Source organism: Chrysemys picta, chromosome 13, assembly GCF_011386835.1.
Source record: "Chrysemys picta bellii isolate R12L10 chromosome 13, ASM1138683v2, whole genome shotgun sequence".
Taxonomy (NCBI): domain Eukaryota; kingdom Metazoa; phylum Chordata; order Testudines; family Emydidae; genus Chrysemys; species Chrysemys picta.
In genome coordinates, this window is record NC_088803.1 from 54,063,000 (window position 1) to 54,088,098 (window position 25,099).

The window sequence follows — 25,099 nt, forward strand, 5'->3', positions numbered from 1 at the left end:
GATGTGTACCCTGCCTGGTTTGCTCTCACCCCAGTTCCTGTGCTGTGTGGGCATGAAAAGAGCCTGTCTAGATGCACAATGGGAGCTGCTGTGTCTGAAGCCTGGCTTGCTCTGTGAATGTTTTGCAGATGAAGCCGCACAGGCGTGAGCTAGACTGAGCTTAAGACGTCTTTCCCAGACAGCCCCCTCCCTCCTTCCCCCTTTCCACTCCCTCTCCCTCCCCTTCACAAGCAGGGCTTGCTCTCTTCTGGGTGGCTGGGTGGGAGGGATCCTCTCTGGCTTACTCTGGTCGGGAATGGGATGGAGGTACGGCTGGGCTGACGCAGGCAGAGCCACCTCTGCCCCTTGTCTGGCTTCACTGCAACTTTTCTAGGGCACCTGGATTTCATTGAGGATCCGCCAGAAGAAAAAAGAGCCGCTTGCATGGACTGGAGAGAGTGGCAGGGCAACTAGATGCACTAGGAAAACTTCTAGCATCCTGGGAGAAGGGACAGTTACCTCCTTGCTCCCGCCAGCCTCCCTGCCACTTCCCAGTAAAACATGGTAATGCCTTCTGCTTTTGTATCTTTGTCATGACTTTCCCACTCGCTTCCCCTGTCTGCTTGTCTCCTCTGTCCCCTGCTGCCAACACAGACCGCACACCTGGCCCTGCAGCAAAGTCCTAGCAGTTGCCTGCTGCTTTATCGCTCTCCGTGCCTGGCAGGTGCTGCCCTTTCCCAGGCCCTGTCTGTCTGTGTGTGCTTGTGCCACCCGGGCGTGGCTGTCAGCCCTGACACGCTAACGCTCAGGTGTCACGCCGCTCCTTGCCGGGTGGGAACGGGGAGATAGATTGACGACAGAGCTCGCTTCTAAACCCATCTGTGTCTGGGAGGATTCCCTTCTCATGCAGAGACCATGTCTCCAGCAGACTGAGCAGACGTTTGGCACAAAGTAGAAAGAAGGGTACAAAGATCACTACCAGCTGTTTGGTTGGAAGCGTGTGGGGCTGCAAACCATTGTGGTTAAAACCTCCCTGCACTCCCTTGCTATGGCTGCAGGGAATTAGAGCCAGAGAATGTGTGTTAATAACTTCACTCCTTCTCCCTTTGCTGGGCAGGGATGACATTCCTTACTCCATCGGTCCCTACGCTAGGGCTCGCATTACTGTTAGAGGCACACTGTGCTGCCTTGAGCGGCTGTGATGGGCTGCACAGACCTCGTCTCTTGCCTTCCTAATGCTTTGACTTGTCTTTAAAGTTTGGATCCTACAGTCCTTACTCAAGCTAAACTCCCCTGATGTACGAGCTGGAGCAGCGGGAGTGGACTTGTTATTGGCTGCTGGTTAGTGCTCTCAAACCTCTGCATAAGGGAGAGAGAGCAGTACACTTGGTGACTTGAGAGTTAAATGAACAACCTTACTGTGCCAAAACTGTATTTATTGTGAAGATCTAACCCTTCCCAGAGATTCAGACAGACAGCTTTATAAAAACAGATGGGGATTTGGGGGAAACAGCATCGTCTCTGTTTGAACTACACTTTAGGTTATTGAAATGGAAATAACTTATAAAATCTCAGTCTCTTTATGCTCTTAGTGACTTTTGTTTTCTTTTTGCACTTCACTTAAATTGGTCAGTTCCCTTTGGTTTCTAATCACTCTCTAGCTAGTGTCCCTTTTCGCCTCGCGTTTGCACGTTGCTGCGGCTCTCTATTGACAGCCAAATCAGACTCATTTACTGATGGGAGGTTTTTTGGTAACATTTCATGAAGTCGTTTTGTCATCTTGGGCCAAATCATCCCTGGTGTAATTGCCCTTGGTGGAATTACACCAAGAATAAAGTCGTGTCATTACGATTTGTAAAATCCCACTCTCCTCTCTGCTCTACATGGGGGCCCCAAATTCAGTTGACAATTTTCTTTTACCCGAGTTTAAGAGGGCCCTGCTGCTTTACAAATTACAGCATTAGGATCTGAACTGGTTCATCTGGGGGAGAGGGGGGGATCTGAACTTCTTCATCTCTGTTTTGTTACAGCACTAGGACACTCAGTGAATTCAGTACCTCACCAGCTGCTGGGAGGTGGCTAAATTCCGAGCTCCCCTTTGAGATTTGGGAGTAACAGCACCGGCTGCTCCGTTCACTGTCCCATCCACCAGACCAAGGAAGGGCATGAGAACCAGCAGACAGGGGGTTTGAGGTGCCATGTACCCAGACAGCAGGACAGAACGGAGAGATAAAGCTGACTTGCAAGACAGTCTGCAAAAGAGTAGGATTCCCATGCCCCAAAGCCACCCACCCAGGCCCCTTCTGACAAATCTGACGGGGGGAGAAAACCAAGTATTGTGCAAGTGTCTGTTTGCAGATCTCAGCAGCGGCGAGGAGGCCAGCATTGGATGGGCTCACATGGATGTAGCTCCCTGCCTCCCCTGTCCCCTCTAGAAGAGGTCCCTGCAGGTCAGGGCAGAAGCAGAGTGTCACAAGCTTGCTTTGCAGCCCTGCACCCATGCTGTGCGGCCTTAGCGTAGTAGACACTTCCTGCATTGACAGAAGGGATTTTTCCACTGCTGTAGGGAATCCACCTCCCCACGTTGCGGTAGCCAGGCTGACGGAATAATTCGTCCATCGACCAAGCCACGTCTATACCAGGGCAAGGTTGGTTTAACCACAGTACTCAGAGGGTGTAAATTTTTCACACCCCTGAGCGCCACAGCTATGTTGACCTAATTTTTACGTGTAGACCAGGCCTAAGGCTGTCAAATCTGACACAGCCTTCACTTTAAAATGGTAAACAGAGAGCTCTGCAACCAGGCTGAAATCTGCCTCACTGAGAAGTGAGAATCTAGTGGCAGGGTGTGTCTACCTGGGGACGCTCAGGAAAGCTCCTCAGAATTAGCTAAAGGTGTGATGTTGAAGTGCATTAGCTAAAACCCATTGAACCTAATTAAGCTAAGCTGGACAAAAGCAGTTTTACTTCTGAAGTAGCGTGTCCACACAGAATGTGCTTTAACTAGTGCTCTCTACCTTCACACCTTGGGATAATTCCACTTCACTTTCCCGAGTGTCCCCACGTCGACCGGTGTGTGACAATCTCACCCCCTCAGCCCCAGTGTGTGACAGCTACAGACCCTGCCAAGTGCCTGGGCTCACTGACGTACCAGAAAGCTGTTGCTGATACAACTCCTGGCTGGATCAATGGGAGGCTGCTAACGAAACTCTCTGCTTGAGGCTGTGCTCAGAGCTTTGGAATTCGTCCGTATCAAGTCCAGTTAAATTTGGAGACTGACCTTTCGACCAGGTCAAGAAGCTCAGATCTGTAGCAGGTCAAGCTTGGCAGCGGGAGATAAAAGCGCCTTCTCTGTTACCTAGGGATTGAACAGAGACAGAGCAGGAGATTTTATATATATATAAAAACGCAACACATCCTAGTTAAAAAGCACATTGGGGTTAATTCTTCCACCAGCTTCCAACAGCCCAGATTTTGCAGGAACGTGGGTTTGCATGCTCAGAAACCTCCATTTGTGTGAGCCGATGGGCCTCTGTACATGCAAATCCAGTCGAGTCTTTATTTGTCTGCCTGTCCAGTTCCTGCACAAATACTAGCTCTAGGAGAGCTGTCTCAGGCGACTACAGCTGCATTATTATTTACTCTCCGTGAATGGCCTGAAAGCTCTTCCTAAAGGCTTGAAAGGCCAACGTCTGTCCCTACCAGTTAGGTGGTTTTTCCATTTGACAACCATTTTTATTCCCCCCCACCCCTAAAGCAGCTGAAATTGAACATGAATTCATCCTGATTGCTTCCCTTTGTGCACCAGTTACGTCAGTCAGATTAGCACGGCCTTGGAAACAGGGTTTGTTTAATTAACTGCTTCTGCAGCGTCAGGTCGGCGAATTGGAACTATCATGAAGTGGGCCTTACACACATGGTGGCTTGTTTTAGTCTGGAGGGTCTTGTTTTGCAAGGAATGGAGCTGTAGAAAAGGTCGGATATTTCCTAACAGATTCTCCAGTGATTGGTTTGGAATCAGTGAAATGTAGGGATGAGGCTGAACCAGAGCGATCAAGGTGCCTGGCCTCATGTCACCCATCCACACGATTGTATTTCTCAGACACCTGCCAGTGTCTGGGAGAGAGCTTAGCTCTGAACAGCTCTGAATTTGGGGGAAGTTGGGACCGCATCTAATCTCGCTAGCTACCCTTCTCGCTACAATGGGCTGAGCCAAATCACCAGGTGTGAACACTCCTGAACTCTGAGGAGTTTAGAATTTGGAGCCTGCACTTGGAAAGTCAGACCCACTACAAATCAAACGAGTATAAACCTAGACATACGGGCGACCCTTTAAATCAAAAGCCCCTTAACCTGTCTGTGCAAGAGACAGTCCTCTGTGACATCTCCCCAATTCGCTCAGACCTTTCGACCTTTCCTCACTTCAGCAGTGTCATAACTAATGTACCCCGAGTCCCAGAAAAGCACGGTTACTCCCAAGGAAACATGTCTATGGCACGTGGCTCTGCCAGCCGCACTGGTGTATTTAAATCAGCGTTCTTCCTTTAAAGACACTTCCACGCTCCCCCCAGGCTGGAGGGCCGGTCTGGAGGCTCTGTGGGGAGGCTGGGAAAGCAAGTGACGGATGGGGTATATTAAACGGGGGGCGGTGGGAGAGGTCCCCAAAGGGGGTGGAAACTGGCCCATTGCTAGCGCTGATCTGTCTAATGGATGGTACGTTTCCCCTGCAGGATCCCCGGTCTCTCGATGCCGCGGTGCAGAACGCCCTGCTAGCCCTCTACCCGCCATTTGAAGTCACAGCCCCAACCGTTCTCAGCCAGCTCTTCCGCCTACTCGACAGCGACTACCACGGCGACGGGCTGTGCTGCCTCCTTGATTTCCTGATTCCTGCCAAGCGCCTCTTTGAGCATGTGCGGCAGGCGGCCTGTGTGAGTTCATGGATAACAACTCCAGGACCCATCTCCCCCAAGCCTTCCCAGAGCCCGGCTCTCAGGCCCAGGCCTGCCGTGGGTGCATGGATGCAGGCAGGCTTCCCCCACTGAAGCAAACTTTCCACGCAGACTCTAAACGCTGCGGTATCCCACCTAGGGGCAGTGCAGTCTGGTAGTTAAGCAAGGAACAGGAGGACAGGACGCCTGGGTTCTCTCTATGGGGCCTTCAGCAAATCTCCTCATCGGGGTCTCGTTTTCTCATCTGTAAAATGGGATGATGAGACTTCCCCAACCCCTCGCAGGTTGCTGGGTTTATTAATCATTGTGTGAGGCACTTTGTGGCACTGCAGAGTCGGTCTGTACATCATTATCCCCACCCCAAACGGGAATAATGGCCCGGCCCGGCCGCACTCAGGGGCTGTGACAAATCGATCAGTACAGGTTGCAAGGTGCTCGCATACTGTGGAACAAAGGCCATATAATAATAATAATAATAATCCCAAGCTCTTACACAGCTCTTCATCAGTAGGTCTCAAAGCACTTTACAAAGGAGGACAGGCTCATTATCCCCACTTTACAGAGAGGGAAACTGAGGCACGGGGAGGGGAGTGGCTTGCCCAAGATCACCCAGCAGGCCCGTGGTAGAGCCATCTCCCTGTTTGGCGCTCCATCCATTAGGCCACAAGAAGCTGGTCAGATCCCATGTTGTTAACATTGTGTGTTTTTCTTCTCTTAGGCACCTTACTTTAACTGCATCTTTCTCCATGAAGGCTGGCCCTTGTGTCTTCACGAGAAAGTGGTCATTCACCTTGCCCCACTCAACCCCCTCTTACTACGCCCAGGAGACTTCTACCTCCAAGCAGAGCCCTACGGAGAGCAATCTGCCTGCATCACTGTTAAGTGCCTCTCTCGGGACTTGCGCACTGTGGAAGAAAGAACAGTTCCTGAATCCTCCTACACACTGCTATTTACTAATGAGTGGCTGGAGAAAATCAACGGAGACCTGGACAGAGCGCCTCTGCACACCTGCCTGGTAGCCACAGAAAAGGGAATTGCCCCTGTGCCTTGGAGTAAGATAGCCACGCCAGAATTCATCAGCAAGCCCAAAGCAGCACCAAGTCCCACCCAGGTCAGAGTGTCCCTTCCAGCACATGCACTCGACCTTGGCAGCTCTGAAGTGATGGTAGAGCCAGCATCACAGAGCTGCACAATGTCTTTTTGCATGACTGATGCTCAGGTGCCACCTGGTAACGTCATGTGTAATGTCCAAGACTGCAAAGATGTGCCCTGGAGGTCCAGCCAGGGCAAGTATCCAGGACTCATCAAGGTGGACCAAGCAGGATCATGGAAGAAACCCAGTGTGTTTGTTGTGCCAAGCCTGTGCGATATCATCAGCCAGGACCTGGACGGTGACTATGTCGACCTGCTGGAGTTTTCTGAAGAAATGAAGCTGGATCTTCTGGCCAAGTCAGGACCATCTGCTGAGCAACCTGGACCTTCTAGAGAAATAAAGGTGCCATCAGAGCGTAAATCACGGCTTCCAAGGGTGAACAAAGGGTCAGCAGCTGAAAAATGGACCTGTGGGAAAGGGCAGAGCTCAGAGGAGGGTCCCTGCACGCCGTGTCTGAGGAGAAAACTGAACAGAGACCCCAAATTCCATGGGCTGAGGTGTCGATACCGTGAGTCCTACGTGGCCGCCCTTCAGAACCCCGTGAGCTTTGGCTCTGGGCTCATGGCAGCCATATTGGAGGAGTCTGATGTGCCCAAACCGGAGTTCCCTTCAGCAAGCACAGCTCCAGAGAGTCCAGCTCACCCCAGACAGAGGCCAGGCCAGGCAGCCGCTCCCAGACTCCTCTCTGGCTGCCCTCGGAAGGCAGTGACTCAGGAGACGAAAGCCGAGGAGGTGACAAAACAGGGGTACTTAAAGCTTCTCAAGTCTCCTGCTGGTGCAAGGAGAAATCTCCCTCGGTCACAGTCTCCCCCTGCCAACCATAAATTCTCCTTCTTCAAGGGCCGACAACCACCAGCATCCCCAGGGGACAGTTTGTCTGGTACCAGCCAACATGAAGGGCCTTGGAAAAGGATGTCGGCTATTTACTCTCCCAAGATGAGCAGAGCTAAGCCGGCTGGGAAAGGTAATAGCCAGTAGAGGGTTGTACAAAACTGGGTATAAAGCAATCACGGTAGTAAGTTGTGCAAGCTTTGCCTCCTTTCAGCTAAAAACTCTGCCCCATCTTTGATCTGTTTTCCTGGCCAGGTACCGATCAGACGGACGCGTCTCTCTTCGACATCAGCTCTCTCCAAGGCACCAACTGTAAGAACGGGCTTTGTGCCACCACCGGGAGCTCTCCTGCCCAAGAACCGCTGTCTGCAGAGTCCAGCCCTCAACGGCCGCCCCAATGGCAGGATCTTGGCGCTGAGCTCTTGCTCTCGGGCATAGCTTGTTTGCCAGGTACTGAACCCAGTGACAGGATCGCGATTAGACCCACTCGCATGTCTTCATTCACAATGGTTTTTAATGAAAGCTTTTTGTGGTCAAAATGAACATTTCTACAGGGAATGTCCTACGTTCTTTAGGGGCTTTGTTGAAAAATGGAAAGCACCAAAATGGCAAACATTTCAGCTGGGCGTTTCAATAAAACGAAAATATTTGCCTGGTCAGCTGAAATGTTTCTGTTTTAAGTGGCTGAGAACTAATTTTTAACTGAATATTGGGGGGGGGGGGGGGGCAGGAGGAGGGGTTACAATGAAAACCTGAACATTTTTGACAGAAACAAAAAAATGCTGTAGGGGAAACCCAGACATTTCCCACCCAGTTCTTATCTCCTGAAGGCACGGCACAGCCCCCCAGGCAGGCAGGGAAACATTCTCCCCCCATTTCACAGATGAGAACTCTGAGATACAGATGAAAGCCCCCCAGCGCCAGAATTAGAGCTCCCAACATGGTACTAATTCCTCCAGACTCCAGCCCCTCTCACATCGCCTCCACCCCAGCTACTCAGACCAGGCGGAAACCTGAGGCGTTAGCAGGCATCAAGGTGAAAGTGAGGTCGTGAGGGAGTTTAGGCCAATAGTATTTGCCGCAGCTCTTCCATGAAGTCCCCAAGGAGACGTACTGGAGGTGCTGTGCCATGCACGCAGCACTCCCTAAGGACTTTCAGGGAAAGCATGCGGCCGTGGGACGGAGCAGTTCAAGGGAGCACGCAATAGGTGACATTTGGATTGTCCGTGGTCTCCCACTCCACAACCGTAACATCGCCAAGTCTCCTGATACTTGCTGTTTTCCTTGAAGCCCCAATTCCTGGAATCATGGCATAGGTTGAAACTCTGCTTTTTTCTGTTTTGTTTTAAGAAAAAGCATGTCTCTGGCCTTCATGGTTGCGGAGAGAAAACAGCTTGAAAACGTGACTCTTAAAGGCTCAAAAAGAGAAGGCGAATAAAAGAACCCAACCTTTGTTTTTTGAACAATCTCATGATTTTTAAGTCTCCCGAACACATGGGCGTGGCAGTACTGTGAACTGGTAACTCAACGTTTGCTTTTCCTGGCTGCAGGGAGCACAGATAAGCTTGGCAGGGCCCTGATCCAGGTGACCACAAGCAGCAGAGCGTGGGAAGCTACCTGGTGCTCCGCCAGAGAGGTAGCCCAGCTCCTCCTTTACCTCTGCTCCATCCCCAGGTAAGGGGAGAACGCGGCACCCTTCCCACAACACCCATGTTATAGCATCACCTTAGCAGAGCACCTGCATGCAGCATCGCCCGGCGCAGCAGCCACTCAGCCTCGGTTTCCCAGCCTGTCTCCCACTGCTCTGCCCAGCCTCCAACACCTTGGGTCTGGACCCTCCGTCAGGTCCCTTCCAGTGCTACCCCTTGCAGGGCACTCCAATTCCAAAACAAGGCGGAAACAACATGAACTTAAATTCTTCCTTTTCCTCGGGCAGATCTGCTAGGCCCTGGGCCCTGACCAGCCTTCTCCAACCTCTGCTCCCCGCAGCTGAGCAGGGCTCTGCCTTTTACCCTGGAAGCCAGACTTCTGCTCCAGGTCTCTCAGCCTCCAGCTGCCCATTAACCCCTTCCTGCCATGTGTGGAGGCTGGCATGCCCCGTTCCAATTCCTTTCAGGCAGTAGCATAGTTGAGGGTAAACACGGGCTAATGGAATTTGGGGAATATGGAGTTTAGGGGGTGGACTCTGCCTGGGAGCTGGGCATCCATACTCACTCCTTTGCCTGCTTTGCGCCCCCATCCCGCTGCCTGGCAAAAGGGAGTCAGATGGCTCTAGGCTGCAGGCAACTCTCAGAGGGCCCAGTTAATTACTGTGAAAGGCATTATTTCTGGAACTGCTCACTGTGGTGGTTTGGGGGCTTTTAACTCTCCGTGTGTAGCTGGATGGATTCCACCCGCACACATGCTGGAATGTGTACCACTGCCCCCTACTGGAGCACGTTGGACATTGCGTTGGTAGTTCAGACGTTCTTTCCACCCATCCGTTGAAATCCCATGGCAGCTGTGGGATGTGAAGATAAATAGTGTGCGTGATGTTGGGTGTATGCAGGCATTTCTGGGGGGAGCAGGCAGAGAGAGAGCAGAGGTGGGGCTTTTGCCAAGGGGGAGAAGGCTGGCTAGGGCAAAATGCCCAGAAGATCTTCCGGAGGAAAGGGAAGAGTTGATGTTCATGTCCCAGGGTTTCAGCCTGAGAGACAATCCCAGGAGGAGTCACTGAAATACGTAACTAATTCAGAGGATAATGTACACGCCACGTACCTCTTTGTCAACGTCATTAGCCATTGTGCACCAGAGTGAAGTAATCAAGGCTAGAAACCAGGACCAGCCATACGCAAGGCCACCTACTCCTCACAGAAGAGAAAACTAGAGTTCTACAGTCCATTGAAACCTTCACTTAACTGGTAAATCCGGCTCTGCTTCTGGGGTCTTTGGATTGCTCCAGCCCTTCCCTGTTTGCTAGAAAAAACACACCCAAAGCCACCTACGCTGCTGATGGTAAAATAGCCCCTAGAGGGGTAGGTGTGAAGTGATGAACTGTTCACTGTCTCCATGCAGGAGAAGGCCTGGGGTAATCCAAGCAATGTATTTGGGGGTTCAGTACCATTAAATCCAGCAGGTGTCTCCCTCAGCTTTGGTCTGGAATGGAGAAGGGTGGGGAGAGGGGCCACAGCACCTCCTGTTGGTTGGTTTAAAGTAGTGCTACAGCTTTGGAAGAATTCACATTCCCTCTTGGCCTCAGTCTGGGCTCTCACGCGGTCGCTGACTTACTGCATGGCTGGGAGGGCGAGGACAGAGGTGCCAACTTGAAGTGTGGGGGAGAAGGGAGCGGGACAGCAGCTCTGAGGGGAAAGGAGGCCCTTAGACTTCCCCTGACCAGACGTCAGCGGGCGCACGTCTACACTGAGGCCGGAAGCGACAAGCGAGCTCCCAGCCTGGCAGACAGACTCATGCGGGTGGGCTCGAGCGAGCGTGCTAAAACCAGAAATACGGACGCTCAGCGTGGGCTGAACCGCGGGCTCTGATGCCTAGGGGGTGAGGTGGGCTGGAGCGCCCAAGCTGCTGCCTCCACTGCCCGCATTGCTAGTGTTTGTGCACTAGTGCGAGCTCTCTAGCACGAGTCTGTCTGCCCGAGCTGGGAGACTCGCTCCCCACTGCAGTGCAGGCACACAGACCCCAGGATGGTGCCTTCAGGAAAGCGGGGCATTTCCTCTCCAGCAGCGGTGGGGAAACCCTAAATCAGCTGCTGAGGGTCTGCCACTCTCAATTAATGCCGTTTTCTTCCTCCAATGGGAGCTCACTGTGGTTTATTTCGTTCCCTAGGAAGGAAGCAAGGGACAGAGGGCTGACCATTGTGGTGGATGCCAGGAGACAGCCTCCCTCCCCGACCCTGCACACGGCATTCAGATCAGTCCAGGTACACGCTGGTCTCTGTACAGTAGTGAGCTCAGAGGGAGAAGCACAGTCGATTTGGGTGGGTGAGATCCTCTGTCCAGCTAATCAGTAAAGTTCAGCAGTGTTGTCCCTAAAGCACTTTTCAGATTCCCTCTGGAGTGTATTGCGTTGGGTGGGGACCTGTGAGCAGGTCCCTGCTGGCCTAGAGCTGATCCGTTGACAGTCGCTTTGTCTGCGATGCCCTGAGGCCAAGATTTTGATCTCATCCACACTCTTTGCCCTAAGCATCCCCAAGATCATTCATTCAGGCAGGTCTCAGTTACCCTCTGTGGGAGCGGGATATATTTATCTAGGAAACACTGCGTAGCCCCTGCTCTCCCTGGGACAGCTGCCCAGTCTCCTCCTTCACAGTGCCAGTTACTGATCTCCCGGGGAACCGTCAATGCATCTGGCTCCCAGCCGTCTGGGAGCTCAGTGCTACACTCCAGCCCTTTCCCGGTTGTCTGGTCTCAAAGTTGCCACTACAATTCTCTGCTTGCCACCTACGGATACACAGATCACACACGTGGAGGACCAGACTCAAAGCACTGTTTATAGTCCCCCGGGGCACAAAAGATGCTCATTGCTACCACAAAATCACAGTAGGCTTAGCTCACGTAGCCAGGAGATGTGCTTCTTTCCATCCCCAACCTCTCTGTCTCTGCACACACTAAAACCAGGAGAGAAAATCCTTTGTCCAAGCCCCAGCCCAAGTCACTTGTCAGTCTGGGGTTACTATGTTTCTCTCTGCTTCCAGTAGCCACAGTCAGCCACAGAATCTAGTCAGTGCCCCTGTGAATGGACCAATCCGCAATGGAGCACCCAGACCCTGAGCTCATGTCCGAGCTTATCCCATACCTGGAATTCAAACACAACAGCGCCATGTACACACCTCTCACAGCTGCTCCTAAGGACTCCCGGCAGGACCTCCTCTGCCCCGGCAAGTCCCGGCTGGCATTAACTGGGCCCACCTGCCAGAATGACTCTGCAATAATTACCCTGCATCTTAATGCAGGTGTTTCGTGCCTGAGCCCAGGGCAACTCAGAGAAGTGCCCTGTGTTCCTGCACAGGGGCGGAGAGTTTGTCACCCTGTCACTGCTCCCATCAACTCTGCGTTTTGCCAGGGTTTGCTTTAGGTCTCTTCAGTGAGCTTTGGGCTCATTTGTGACTGGTCAGCTAAGTCCCAGGATATTCGTTCTGTCCCCAGCCTGGATGGCCGTACGTGCCTTTCCAGTAGGAATACAGAGTTTTTCATAGAAATTCCCCTGCTGCTTTTTGCTGGGTTGCTCATGGGAGGTGGACACAGCCCGGGTGGGGATGCGCTGTCCTGTTCTATGCAGGTTCTGACCCACGTGACTGGACTGGGGGAAATGGGGTTGCATTTCCCACCCAGCTCTGATCAGAAGCTTTTTCTCTGGCTTCTAACACCAGCATTGAACTGCTCAGGATATGAGACTCTCCCGCTCACAACAGCACAGTCCTGTGTTTAGTGAGTGTTTCCAAACGCCGGGGCTGAATGTCACGTGCAGAGTAAGCAGAGGATGTCATAGAATATCAGGGTTGGGAGGGACCTCAGGAGGTATCTAGTCCCACCCCCTGCTCAAAGCAGGACCAATTCCCAACTAAATCATCCCATAGATTCTAGGACTGGAAGGGACCTCGAGAGGTCATCGAGTCCAGTCCCCTGCCCTCATGGCAGGACCAAATACTGTCTAGACCATCCCTGATAGACATTTATCTAACCTACTCTTAAATATCTCCAGAGATGGAGATTCCACAACCTCCCTAGGCAATTTATTCCAGTGTTTAACCACCCTGACAGTTAGGAACTTTTTCCTAATGTTCAACCTAGATCTCCCTTGCTGCAGTTTAAACCCATTGCTTCTTGTTCTATCCTTAGAGGCTAAGGTGAACAAGTTTTCTCCCTCCTCCTTATGACACCCTTTTAAATACCTGAAAACTGCTATCATGTCCCCTCTCAGTCTTCTCTTTTCCAAACTAAACAAACCTGACCTTAAAAACCTCTATGGATGGAGAATCCACCACCTCCCTAGGTAACTCATTCCAGTCTTCACCACCCTCCTAGTGAAACAGTGTTTCCTAATTTCCAACCTAGACCTCCCCCACTGCAACTTGAGACCATTGCTCCTTGTTCTGTCATCTGCCACCACTGAGAACAGCCGAGCTCCATCCTCTTTGGAACCACTCCCCCCCTTCAGGTAGTTGAAAGCAGCTATCAAATCCCCCCTCACTCTTCTCTTCTGGAGACTAAACAATCCCAGTTCCCTCAGCCTCTCCTCATAAGTCATGTACTCCAGACCCCTAATCATTTTTGTTGCCCTCCGCTGGACTCTTTCCAAATTTTTCCACATCCTTCTTGTAGTGTGGGGCCCAAAACTGGACACAATACTCCAGATGAGGCCTCACCAATGTCGAATAGAGGGGAATGATCACGTCCCTTGATCTGCTGGCAATGCCCCTATTTATACAGCCCAAAATGCCGTTAGCCTTCTTGGCAACAAGGGCACACTGTTGACTCATATCCAGCTTCTCGTCCACCGTAACCCCTAGGTCCTTTTCTGCAGAACTGCTGCCTAGCCATTCGGTCCCTAGTCTGTAGCAGTGCATGGGATTCTTCCGTCCTAAGTGCAGGACTCTGCACTTGTCCTTGTTGAACCTCATCAGGTTTCTTTTGGCCCAGTCCTCTAATTTGTCTAGGTCCTTCTGTATCCTATCCCTACCCCCCAGCGTATCTACCACTCCTCCCAGTTTAGTGTCATCTACAAACTTGCTGAGGGTGCAGTCCACGCCATCCTCCAGATCATTAATGAAGATATTGAACAAAACTGGCCCCAGGACCGACCCTTGGGGTACTCCGCTTGATACTGGCTGCCAACTAGACATGGAGCCAATGATCACTACCCGTTGAGCCCGACCATCTAGCCAGCTTTCTATCCACCTTATAGTCCATTCATCCAGCCCATACTTCTTTAACTTGCTGGCAAGAATACTGTGAGAGACCGTATCAAAAGCTTTGCTAAAGTCAAGGAATAACACATCCACTGCTTTCCCCTCATCCACAGACCCAGTTATCTGGAAGGCAATTAGGTTAGTCAGGCACGACTTGCCCTTGGTGAATCCATGCTGACTGTTCCTGATCACCTTCCTCTCCTCTAAGTGCTTCAGAATTGATTCCTTGAGGACCTGCTCCATGATTTTTCCAGGGACTGAGGTGAGGCTGACTGGCCTGTAGTTCCCCAGATCCTCCTTCCCTTTTTTAAAGATGGGCACTACATTAGCCTTTTTCCAGTCATCCGGGACCTCCCCCGATCGCCATGAGTTTTCAAAGATAGTGGCCAACGGCTCTGCAATCACATCCGCCAACTCCTTTAGCCCCCTCGGATGCAGCGTATCCGGCCCCATGGACTTGTGCACGTCCAGTTTTTCTAAAGAGTCCTGAACCACTTCTTTCTCCACAGAGAGCTGCTCACCTCCTCCCCATGCTGTGCTGTCCAGTGCAGTAGTCTGGGAGCTGACCTTGTTCGTGAAGACAGAGGCAAAAAAAGCATTGAGTACATTAACTTTTTCCACATCCTCTGTCACTAGGTTGCCTTCCTCATTCAGTAAGGGGCCCACACTTTCCTTGACTTTCTTCTTGTTGCTAACATACCTGAAGAAACCCTTCTTGTTACTCTTAACATCTCTTGTATTGCAAGGAGTGACATTTACTCTGCCTTCCCCTGCAGAGATCTTCACCTGCCACCATCCATGGTGTGTTGCTGTTGGCAGAGAAGGAGGCGGCTGCACACCTGGAGAAGTTACCTGGAATGCAGGTGAGGACTGGAGCAGCTTCTTCTATAGCTGCTCCCTAGCCTCGTCTTTATATTATTTGCATCTTCTCCTGCAAGGAGGACAGAGTCTGTACTGACGGATGGTTCCTTCCTTTCCTCCCTCGTCTCTGCAGTCAGGGGGATGGAGCTGGACCAAGGTGCTCCCCCACCTCATCTCCACCTTGGCCTAGCTCACCAGGCTCCATCTGTGCCAGCAGGAGCAGTGACTAGATGGATTCTGTCTGTCTGTCTGTCCTGGTCATGTTGCTAGAGCTCAGGTTCCACTATTCCCATGACATCGATAGTAGAACCTGCCCATGTGCACAGTCCTCACCCCCGTTATGAAATACCTGGACCCTGTCTCGGATGAGGAGCAGGGAGAGGTGCCCTTCTCTCTGTCTGTGGGGCCTTTATCCTATTGTCGTTCTCCCAGGCAGGTAATCCTTGCAGTCCTCACATTGTCTGATGGCAGTAATGGACTGCAGCCACCCGGGGGAAGCCGCGTACTTTCCCAATTACTTCCACCCGCTGGACACGGGCATTAGGATAATAACTCACAACTGGAAAGAGTTTATTGTTCTTCTAATGCTGCTCTGTTTAATTAATATAATGTGAAATATTAATGAGTTCGATTACCCAGCTTGGCTGTCCTGGCAGATGTACTAAAATGCCAGTGTTCTGCTGTGCATTCGAAAACCACAGAGCCCCAGGGAGCTCCACTTGGAGACAGTGACTTCTTCTGAGCCAGGGCTGGGTTCAGGCTCTCGGGAAGGAACCAGAACTGCGAAAATGCCAAGGACAACAGCTTTTCTCGCCAGGCCTCATGCAAAGCCTGTTGAAGCCGCTTCAGTGGGCTTTGGGTCGAGCCCCCAGTGGGCAACCCCCTGAGGTCTGTACTCAGCGGGCGTTTGCCTGAATAAAGACTGTGTTTAAGAAATCGCAGCTGCACACAGACCCCGGGGGCTTGCATGGGGATGAAACCAGGACCTACCGAAACAAGCCCCTCTACCTCTTGAGCCAACAGAGGAACTGACTCATTTGCGGCCAATGACTAGCAGGCAGTTCTGCTCGCTAGAGGGAGACACAGCTGCATGCGCTGAGCCAGCATATTGCATGGGGGATTCCGGATTCACAGCATGGCCAGGCAGGAGCGGACGGCTGGGAATCTCAGCCAGCAGCTTCTCCTTCTGACTCTTCCAGCCCCATTTTGGGGATTCAGGCGGCAGGGATCTTTGGAGAAGGAGAGAGGGATTTTCATGCCCAAACGCTGCAGGATCCCCTTGGGGAAGCGTTGCCAAACCAACCTCTTACCCACCACTCTCACGTGCCTCTGTAAGTATTTACAAGCAGTGTCCTTCCCTCCTGCAGGTGGAGCTGCTGACTTCCCTCCGAGCTCTGAGCCGCTATGTCGACAGCACCCAGCTGACGCCAGACTTGGATGGGACTTTCCCTTACTGCCACGGCGAGTGGGTTCAATTCTTCCAGGTGTCTATTATCATGGCCTTTAGCTTTCTCCTTGTGTTTGCTGCAGCCCTTTTCCCTCAGCAAGGGACTTGCTTCTCAGGGGACATAAAGCTCACAGTGACGATCACTGGCAAATCCCTGGTACCTGGGTAATGCAGGAAGACAATGTCTGAGAATGCACAGGCTGCTGGTACTGCAATAACAGCGTAACACCGACTGCGGGGAGAGAGTGAATCTGGTTGCAAGTTATGCCAACTGGTTGCATCACAATAAGTACATCCCTGTTTCAATGTATCACAAAAAGTAAGTGTGTGTGTGTGTGTGTGTGTGTGTGTGTGTGTGTGTGTGAGTGAGTGAGTGAGTGAGTGAGTGAGAGATGGATGAGGGGGCGGATTCCCATGGGATGCCCTGAAGCAAGCAGCGGTTTTCACATGTGTTACACACAAGTGTAAGAAATCAACAAGAAGGCCCAGAACTTTAGCTAAATATCAATAGCTACCTCAGTTCTGCTTAGAAATATATTATCTACAATGTCTCTCTGCAATTAACCTTCCCACCCTGCTTATTGGCTGCATTGCTATTCATCCATATTTCCACCTGCTTCTTTCCCTATCAGCCATTAAACTACTGTCCATCTGTTTATACATCCACACAATCTAAACCTTTCCCCCCTCTCTACTCTAAGCCTGTCTTGCCATCCATCCGCCAGCCCTCCTGGCCTGGGACAGGCCAACTCACTTGTGTTTCCTTCTCTGTAGAAGCTGCATCCCTTCGTGGCAGATCTCAAGCAGGCCTCCAAGCTACTGCAGAGCTGCATCCAGGAACTGGAGAAGGGCGACATCCCAGAGGATATGCAGGTAACAGCCATGTTTCCGAGTTCCAAACAGGATAGCCTGCAACCAGCTCTGACACAGTTATCCCCCAAAACATCAGCATCACAGTGCGGCCATCTCCTGATGCCCAATGGCAATCCAGCCCTGGGCAATTCCTGCCCACCGGGAGAGCCAGAGGAACTCGCTAGGTGCATTTGATCAAAAGCAGCCGTGAATCTCTCCCATAGCCTTTGCTTGCTACATAATCAGTATTTAAGAGCAAAGAAGCCATTATTATATTGCAAAACAATGTTGAAGCCAGCTGGCACAGCCCACAAGCTAAGTCAGGTCAGGCTGTGTCCCTGCTCGGACAGGAGACCTGCAAGGAACTGCGAGCAGCAGTCATAGCGAATCTCTGCTGGAGCTGGAGACCTGGCAGGTGTGATACACTGTTCTGCTGAAGATGCTGTTTATTGGCTAAGACTTAACACCAACGCCCTGATTACTTGTGGTCACGGCAGATACCATGGGAAGCTCTGCAAGAAGAGGAGCGTGAACTCTAGTGCCCTGTCAAATTCCAGTCCATATCATTGCAAACGGCCTGCCTGAAGCCCCTGTGCAGGTCCCATTGGACACAGCTGCCACGTTGCACCCCAAAGGTGGCTGCAGTCAGTGGTGGATGAGGTGATCTCTGCATAGAGTTTGTTACTGTCTCATGCTCAGAAAGCACATTGGGATCCCCTGACCAAGGGCCACAGAACTGTAGGGTTAGAAGGAACCTCAAGGGTCATCTAATCTAACCCCCTGCCATGATGCAGGACTTGTGTCTAAACCCCCCATGACGGATGGCTCCAGCCTCCTTTCGAAACCCTCCAGTGAAGGAGCTTCCGCAACTGACCTAGGCAGTCTGTGATCCAGTTAGCTCCTCCAGGGCTCTCTTTGCAGGACAATGTGTGTTTTACGTGGCATTTAACACCATTTTGTCCCAGGGTAAAATAAAGTTCCCTTGGTGCAATGTTGCTCCCCAGGTCGGAGGCCTTTTCCGACCTCAGGCTCTGTGCCCATTCTTACCTTCGCCCCTGGCCGCCGACTTGGTGCTGTTGATTCAGAGGGTGACGGGGCAAAGAGCAGGGCAATCCCAGTGACAAGCGTGTGTGTCTCTGACCCTCGGGCAGGAGGCAGCCGAGTGCACGGAGAGATACAGGGAGCTGATGAAGGCAGTGCTCAGCGACGTGCAGCTGGTCAGCTTGCAGAGAGAGGGTGGGGCCACGCTGGCCAGGCTGAGGAAGGAGGCATCCCGGCTCAGCTTCTCACCGGATGTCAGGTACGGAGACTGGAGCCATCCCTGCCCTGGAAGAGGGACACTGAGCACCGAGCTCTCACCCTACTGGCTTCAGGATGCTTGTGCCTTTGGCATTGCAGAGCCCTGCTCCTCATCCGTTCTCTGGGGACAATGCAGCCCATTACCCACCGGCACAGGCTTCTCGCCAGCCCTTCAAGGTGTTCCCACCACCGCCCGCTCCCCCAGGCCTAGCTCCGCCAGCTCCCCACCCAGCTGGAGACCCAAGCTCCCGGGAGTGGTTCCCGCTCAGCCCAGGCCTGGAAGGCGGCCAGGCACCGTTTGCTTGAGCAGGGTGAGGATTTTCTCCCTGGGCTTTGCAGGAGAACATGTGCCGGTGGCTCTAGGAAGACGAGAAGCTCTTGTTCCCCGCAGAGCTCGATTCCATGCAACTTTAAACAGATGTCATCCAATGTTATTTCATTTTATTTTCCAGTGTGGCTGCTAGATGGCGCTGCTTCCCCAATAGTATCACCTTGCTTCCAGCCAGCCGCACACCACAAAACCCGCCGGTTTCCTTCCCCCTCGGTTCACTCCACTCCTTTGCCGGAGCTCCTCTGCCCTGGTGCCATCACGCACCGGTTGTGACAGTGTCGGGCTGGGGTGGAGGATATTTCCAAGGTGACAGAGAGCAGAGTTAGCAAGCGCCATCCCTCCCTCTGGTATCCAACATCCAACTCCAACCTGCTCGATGTAACTGGGAGACTGCTGGACATGTGCAATCACCTGACGTTACACCTGCAGCTATTCAGGGCTCCAAACAGCTGGAGAGTAACATGTACCTTGTCCCAGGGCCGGCCAGTCTGGGGGCACAAACTGGTCCCACACAGAGCGATACAGTGAGGTTTTCTGGACAGGTACAAATCCAGAGTCCCCTGGTGATTAGAAACATTTGCAGCATGGCTCAGCTTGTGGCAAAACATCATCTACAAGTTACAACCCCTCAGCGACCTCAGCTCTGGCTGCCACGCTGGGCTAGAGTGTGGAGGAACGGGACTGCGGCTCTTCCACTCCGCACATGCAATCCTTCGGCGCCACTGCTAATCAGCAGAGCGATCTTTGCACATGACCTTTCTCAGCGCCCAACAGTGTGCATCAGGGTCATAACTAGAACCCAGCTCCAGGGAGCACACGGCCAGAGGCTAGGGTTCCCCTCTCCCCATTTAAGGGGTTGTGATGCTCAGAGGACTCCCTCTGTTGGTTCCTTAACTAGGAATTGTGCCTGACCTGTAGCATGTTCAGCTCTAATTCTAGGAGGGGTGGATGGTCTCCTCGCACACCAGTGGCTGATATGCTGTAGGTGGACAGAGACGGGCCAGATGTATTTGTCTTCCTTTTTGTTCTTAAGGAACAGCGTGGACTCAGCCATGGGCCTCTACAACCAAGTGGAAGAAGAAGTTCACACTTTGGTGACGAAATCCAACAGCTGCCTGGAGCGCCTGGAGTTCCTCCGAAAGATCCGGGAGTTTGAGGCAGAATTCGGCAAGGTGAGCGCTCTCCCCAAGACATGCTGCCGGGAAGGACAGCTCGCACCTTGGATACCACGGCAACGTTTGCTGAATCTCATTCATCAAATCCAGGACAAGATTTCTTTGCTTCAGCTCAGAGTTGAGTGAAGCAAATAAACTTATCTGCCCATAGCCTGGGCTACTGATACCAAGGGAACCTGGAGAACAACAAGATTTTCTTGAAGGCCAGATTTTAATGACTAGGTTACTGGGAAAAATATGTTCACAAACTCTGTGAAATCTGGATGACCCAAGGGAAGGAGGGGAAATTCCCAGGGAAGTGGCAGCTGTTAAATAACTGAGATCTCATGGAAACTCTATTTATTTCTTCTTATAGCTCACTTGCTGGATTGATGAAGGAGATTCTCGGCTCCGTGAGCTGAGCACTGAGGAATGGAGCCCGGACAGCTCGGAGAGATCCTACCAGCAGTTCAAGGAATTCTTTATTCAGGCTACAGTATGTTTGAGGATGCTTTTCTATAACCTGTTTCCTAGCGATAGCTATATTGCCTGTGTCTGGAACATGGTCCTTGCTAGGGCTCTTTGCCAGCTACTCAGAATGAAATACGAAAACCCCAGAATTAGAGCTTCTCACATTGCATTGCAATTTCGTTACAAATGGCCCAGTATTGTGACAGATCTGCAGAAAATGCCATTTTTGACCCTTTGAGCGATAATGGGCCCATCAACATGTAACTGTCAGGTCAGATTTTTGCAAGGAGGTTCCCAGTGTTGCACAGCGTTAGTCCCAAATGTGAGACAATCCTTATACTTCTGGACCACGTCTGGGCTCCGACCCTTAACGCTCCCGCCTCCTCCTCCCGTCTCCCAGCCTCCAGCTCTGGAGGGCAGACATTCTGTTCCAAGGGAGGTCCAGTGCTGTGTGGGGAAGCCCAGGATAGGGGTCTATGGAGACTGAGGCGTCTGCTTAATCGACCCAAACAAGCAGCCCCGTGCAATGCACCGAATTAAAGGAGGTCTCAGCATGGGGAGTGTAGAATGAGACCCTCCATTCTTATTTCCTCCCAAGATAGAATGATTCTCTTCTGCTTCCTTGCACCCAGAAATGGTTTGTGCCCAAACCGAGAACGTTCCTCTGACTTTGATGCTGGAATCTTCCAGCTACAGCAGAACTCCTGGCCCTCAGCAAACAAGGCCCCGGGATAAAGACAGCAGAGCCAGTTTAGGAATAGATCATTTCCCTTGTATCCTCCTTTAGGCTCACTACAACCACGGAGTGGTGCTGTGTAAGGAAGCTGCTGAGTTCCAAGGCTCCGTGTTCCCAGAGGCACAAGCCTTCCAGGCAGCCGGCGGTACCGTGCAGGCCAAGCTGAGGAGCTTCTACACGAACTTGGAGCGGCAGCAGGCGGAGCTGGAAACTCTGCTCAACCTCTGCAGGTTCTGCGACAAGGTGACTGTGCTAAGCTAGTGCTCCATATGGGTACACTGCAGCAAACTGGACCCGGACAATATTGCTCTCAGCCAGGAGACGGGACTCTGTGGGGCAGAGTGTGAAATGTAGGAACAGTGAAGTAGTTTGAGACCCCCAGCGCTGATGACATAGCAAGGAAACGGAGCCTCCCCCCCGGCTCTCCCTAGAGGATGCGCTCTCCTGACCCTGGTAGAGACAAACTGGTGGAGAAACTCCAGGTTGGTGATTATGATGGAATTTCTGTAGGACTCCAGAAGGAAGTTGGTGTGGAGGGGCTGCAGCAGAACAGGGGGTGAGAGAAGTTACAGAGGGATAAATAAGCAAGTGGGAAATGAGGTTTGGAGCGAGAGAAAAGTGCACTAGATGGAGAGCATGGGAAGGATGTTGCAGTGGGCGGAAGGGATAAGAGACGGTTCTTGCCCCAGCAGCAAACGGGATCGTGGGGGAGGAGGGACAGCAGGTTCTAGATGAGCGACAAGGAAAAACTACCAACTATTGCTCTGTTTTCTAGATAATATTGCTTAGCCTTGACTGCAAACCGCACATGGCTCGTGTGAAGCTTGGAGAGGGACAGCCAGCGAGTCGGGAGGCCCTACAATGCCTAGAGAAATCGCTACAGAAGCTCTCTGTGGAGTTTTCAGCAGAGAGGTTCCAGGAGATGAAGGTACAAGCCTACACCCTGCACAGCTGCAGAGGACTAGGAGTATGGAACAAGGCATGGCAGACGTGTCAAGAAACCAGGCAGATCCTTGAGGAGATGCTGGAAAAATTCAAGGAGGCCCAAGGTGTTGAGCCAGACTGTCGTGGGGAGGAAGATTCTTTCAGCTCAGCTGCTACTCAGTCAGGCCCCAGAGTCCAAGGTAAAGCTCCTCATGTTTGCAAAGCCGCTTCCAACCCTGCCCAAGCATCGGCAGGAAGCAAGACACAAGTTAAAGAATCAGGATGCAGAGCGAGGAGTGAGCTAGAGTTAAAAGCGCATCTGCCCACAGACTCTGACCTAGGTACAGATCCCAGGGACCCCAGGTGTCCCCAGCAGGAATCCTTGTACTGCAAGGCTGTGCAGGAGGGCAGAGGTATTTATCAAGGCTCTATAACAGCTGAAGATTCTCCCCTGAGTGCTGCATGTGGAGCTGATCTTGAACAGAGAGAAGCCCTGGCTCAGAATCCCAGCACGGAGGCTTTAGAAAGCCTCCATGGGGCACCCCCCCAGAAGCCTCCTCTGTCTCTTCCTTCCCAAGCCTCTAGCCCAGACCCTGGCCAGTTTCCTCGGGACAGAGCGAGTGAGTCCCTGGGTGATGGGCCTTGCTCAGCCCCCAGCACATGTGGTCAGAAGCACTGGAGTAAGATGCCGGAAGCAACCCAATACTTTCAGGTGTCCAGACATGGCAGCTTTTCCTCTGAAGATACAGAGTCACAGAACTCGGCCCGAGACCCTTCAACAACTAATCTCATTTTGCCCATGGAACTCGTGAGTCCTAGACTGCCCGGGCCTTTGGGAAAGCCCCTGGGGATCATATATCTGGAAAACCACCACACAAATAGCCATGAAAAAGCAGATGCCGAGTAAAACCAGCTCTTTCGAAACTGGGTTGGCTTTGGCTTTCCAGTCCTGGCAACTTTGGCCACGGAGTGGCTGTGCTGTCTAGTGGTTATAGCACAGGACTTTGGCATCAGACCTACTGGGGTCTACTTCTTACCCTGCCATTGACTCATTTCTTGGCCTTAGGCAGGTTACTTAACTCCCTTGTGCCTAACTTCTACCCATCTGCAAAATGGGGATAACAATACTTACCTACCTCCCGGGGAGCTGTGAGGCTCAGTTAATTAATAATCGTGAAGTGCTTTGTGGTCCTATGAAAGGCATGCAGCTGGATAAGTGCAGGGTACTGGTCGAGTTAACGGTAACGTTCTCATGGTACCATTCACATTCAGTAACTGCAGGAGAAAAGCCTAGGGCAAATGGAGACAGTTTGGTCACTTCTCTTCTAGCAGCACCTGTATTCCCCGAGGCGCACCGGTCATCCCTGATCCCCCGCAGCAGCACCATGCAGCTCACTACAGGATGTTCCTCACTGCTGAACCTTCCCCTGTCCAGAGCCGCCAGGCCTCGGAGTGTAAATTGTTACCACAACAGAGCGATCACCAAATCCCTCCTTCCTCGTCCCAACTCCCCTGCCTGCCCAGTGGAATTTCCCTCCTGCCCACATGTTTTTACTGTCTCCTTTCCCTCCTGGTCTATGGGGCTGCTGCAGCTTGTGTTGCGATATTTTGTCCCTGTTACTCAAGGCTAATTTTATTACCAATAATAAACCCCAAATGCAGAGCTCTCCGTGTAGAGCAGTGCAAAGGAAACTACATTGCAGCCTGCAGTCAGACAGCGTCCAGAACAGAAATCCTTCTCGGGTGCTACTACTCCTGCAGGAGGAGCCAGAGGAATAAATTCTAGGGGAGCACCAAAATCCATTCCCGATTCATCTTCTCTCAGCAGCTGTGCTCAGTATCCTGTCAGTGTCGGATTCTACTCCTCTGAGGCTGTGCCCATAATCCATCCCCAGCGGACAGGCATTTCTTCTCCTTGATCCAAGGGTGGACATTTCAGATTGGCTCCTGGATAGACTTTCAAGCACGCAGGACCCACAGTTGTGCATACAAAGCGCATGCAGGGATGTCCATAACTTGCATGCACTATTACAGAGACTGCACATGCAAGTGACAGTTGTTAGCAGTTTGCACACACTGTTACCCAGTTTTCATGTGTCATCACAGGAATCTCATGTCTGAGTGGTTTAAAAATCCGGCCCCGTGTGTCTGCCTGGGAAGGATTTTGGTGAAGTCTCGAGTGTTTTTCTTTTTAACAGAACATTCAAATCCAGGCTCGTCTCTCATACTGCGCTGCCTCCTCCTCCTTTTTCCCGTCCCTCGTCAGTTGTTGTACTTAAAGTACTGCACAGGATCTTTTCAGGGGGAATAAGGCAGAACGCCACATTTATTAGTAATACATGTATTCATTAACACTGTATTATATGCATATAATATATTACACTTACACTCACACACACACACACAAACCCATTCCGTCTTGTTGTTACCAATTAGTTGCTCCCCTTAACTTCACTGGCCAGGTGAGTTAGATGGGGGAGGGGGTGGAGCCGGGCTTCTGCCGATCCGGATCGATGCTCCCATGTTGACAAGACGAGACCCGGGGTCCTCTGCAAGACACCTCACTTTTATAGCAGCTTTCCTCTTATGCAAATCTATACCAGATTCAAACTTTGTGTCTGTGTCCATTGGTCCTTTGTGCTGCTTTCTTTTGAGTGTTGTTCCAATGCTGCAAAGAGGGTGTTTCCAAAAGAAGGTGCTTGCTTCTAACCCCCGAGGCCGTCAGTATGTCTGCTTGTCTTTAATGAGCCCACTTGACACGTTTTATTGTCCTTGGGTCTGGCTCCCAGCCCCTCTCCAACAGTTGAGGCTGTCTGGAGGTGCTGCCTTCCATGCCTTGTTCATCCACACCTCATTCATTCAACAGGGCAATTGATTAAGAGTGGGGGGGGGGGAGAGAGCTCTTGTTCTACTGCTAGCAAACAGAAATTTTTCTTCTATCTTATTCTATCCTTAGGGGCTATAATATTATACCAAGGGCAATGCAAAGTTTCTAAATGAGGCTTTGATACAAAGTTCCATGAAAACAGAGGTCACACGTGGGTAGACCCACCACAAGGTTATATGAAGAGGCACAATGTAAAGTCATATGAAAATTATCAGAGATTGATCTACACAGTTCAGAAGGGTGCGTTGTGTTTGGTTCCATCCTTTCCCCCACAGCCAGCTGGCAATGGAACGAGAGGACCTTCCAGGCCTGTGGGGTCAGGTC

At 51.7% G+C, this 25,099-nt stretch overlaps 1 protein-coding gene across 2 annotated transcripts; it reads left to right on the plus strand.

Annotated features, from left to right (window-relative positions):
- Nucleotides 1-282: 282 nt before the first annotated feature.
- On the plus strand, nt 283-22,925 carry KIAA1755 (KIAA1755 ortholog). Of its 2 annotated transcripts, XM_024108891.3 has the most exons (15): nt 404-543; nt 4,710-4,907; nt 5,647-6,813; nt 6,922-7,045; nt 7,168-7,362; nt 8,463-8,586; nt 10,732-10,825; nt 14,590-14,676; nt 16,042-16,158; nt 16,896-16,994; nt 18,125-18,273; nt 19,637-19,775; nt 20,134-20,253; nt 21,016-21,207; nt 21,740-22,925. In XM_024108891.3, the coding sequence occupies exons 1-15, from the start codon at nt 541-543 to the stop codon at nt 22,793-22,795; spliced, it is 3,864 nt and encodes a 1,287-aa protein (XP_023964659.2). In that variant the 5' UTR covers nt 404-540; the 3' UTR covers nt 22,796-22,925. The 2 variants fall into 2 exon arrangements, with proteins under 2 accessions (XP_008170421.2, XP_023964659.2); XM_008172199.4 differs by having other exon boundaries at nt 283-543; nt 5,647-7,045.
- The last annotated feature ends 2,174 nt before the right edge of the window (nt 22,926-25,099 follow it).

What these genes read in the sequence shown, in the direction of transcription:
- KIAA1755 (XM_008172199.4), top strand. An exon ending in AGAAGTTACCTGGAATGCAG is followed by an intron (nt 14,677 to 16,041) that starts GTGAGGACTGGA and finishes TCCCTCCTGCAG; the next exon opens with GTGGAGCTGCTGACTTCCCT. An exon ending in AATTCTTTATTCAGGCTACA is followed by an intron (nt 20,254 to 21,015) that starts GTATGTTTGAGG and finishes ATCCTCCTTTAG; the next exon opens with GCTCACTACAACCACGGAGT.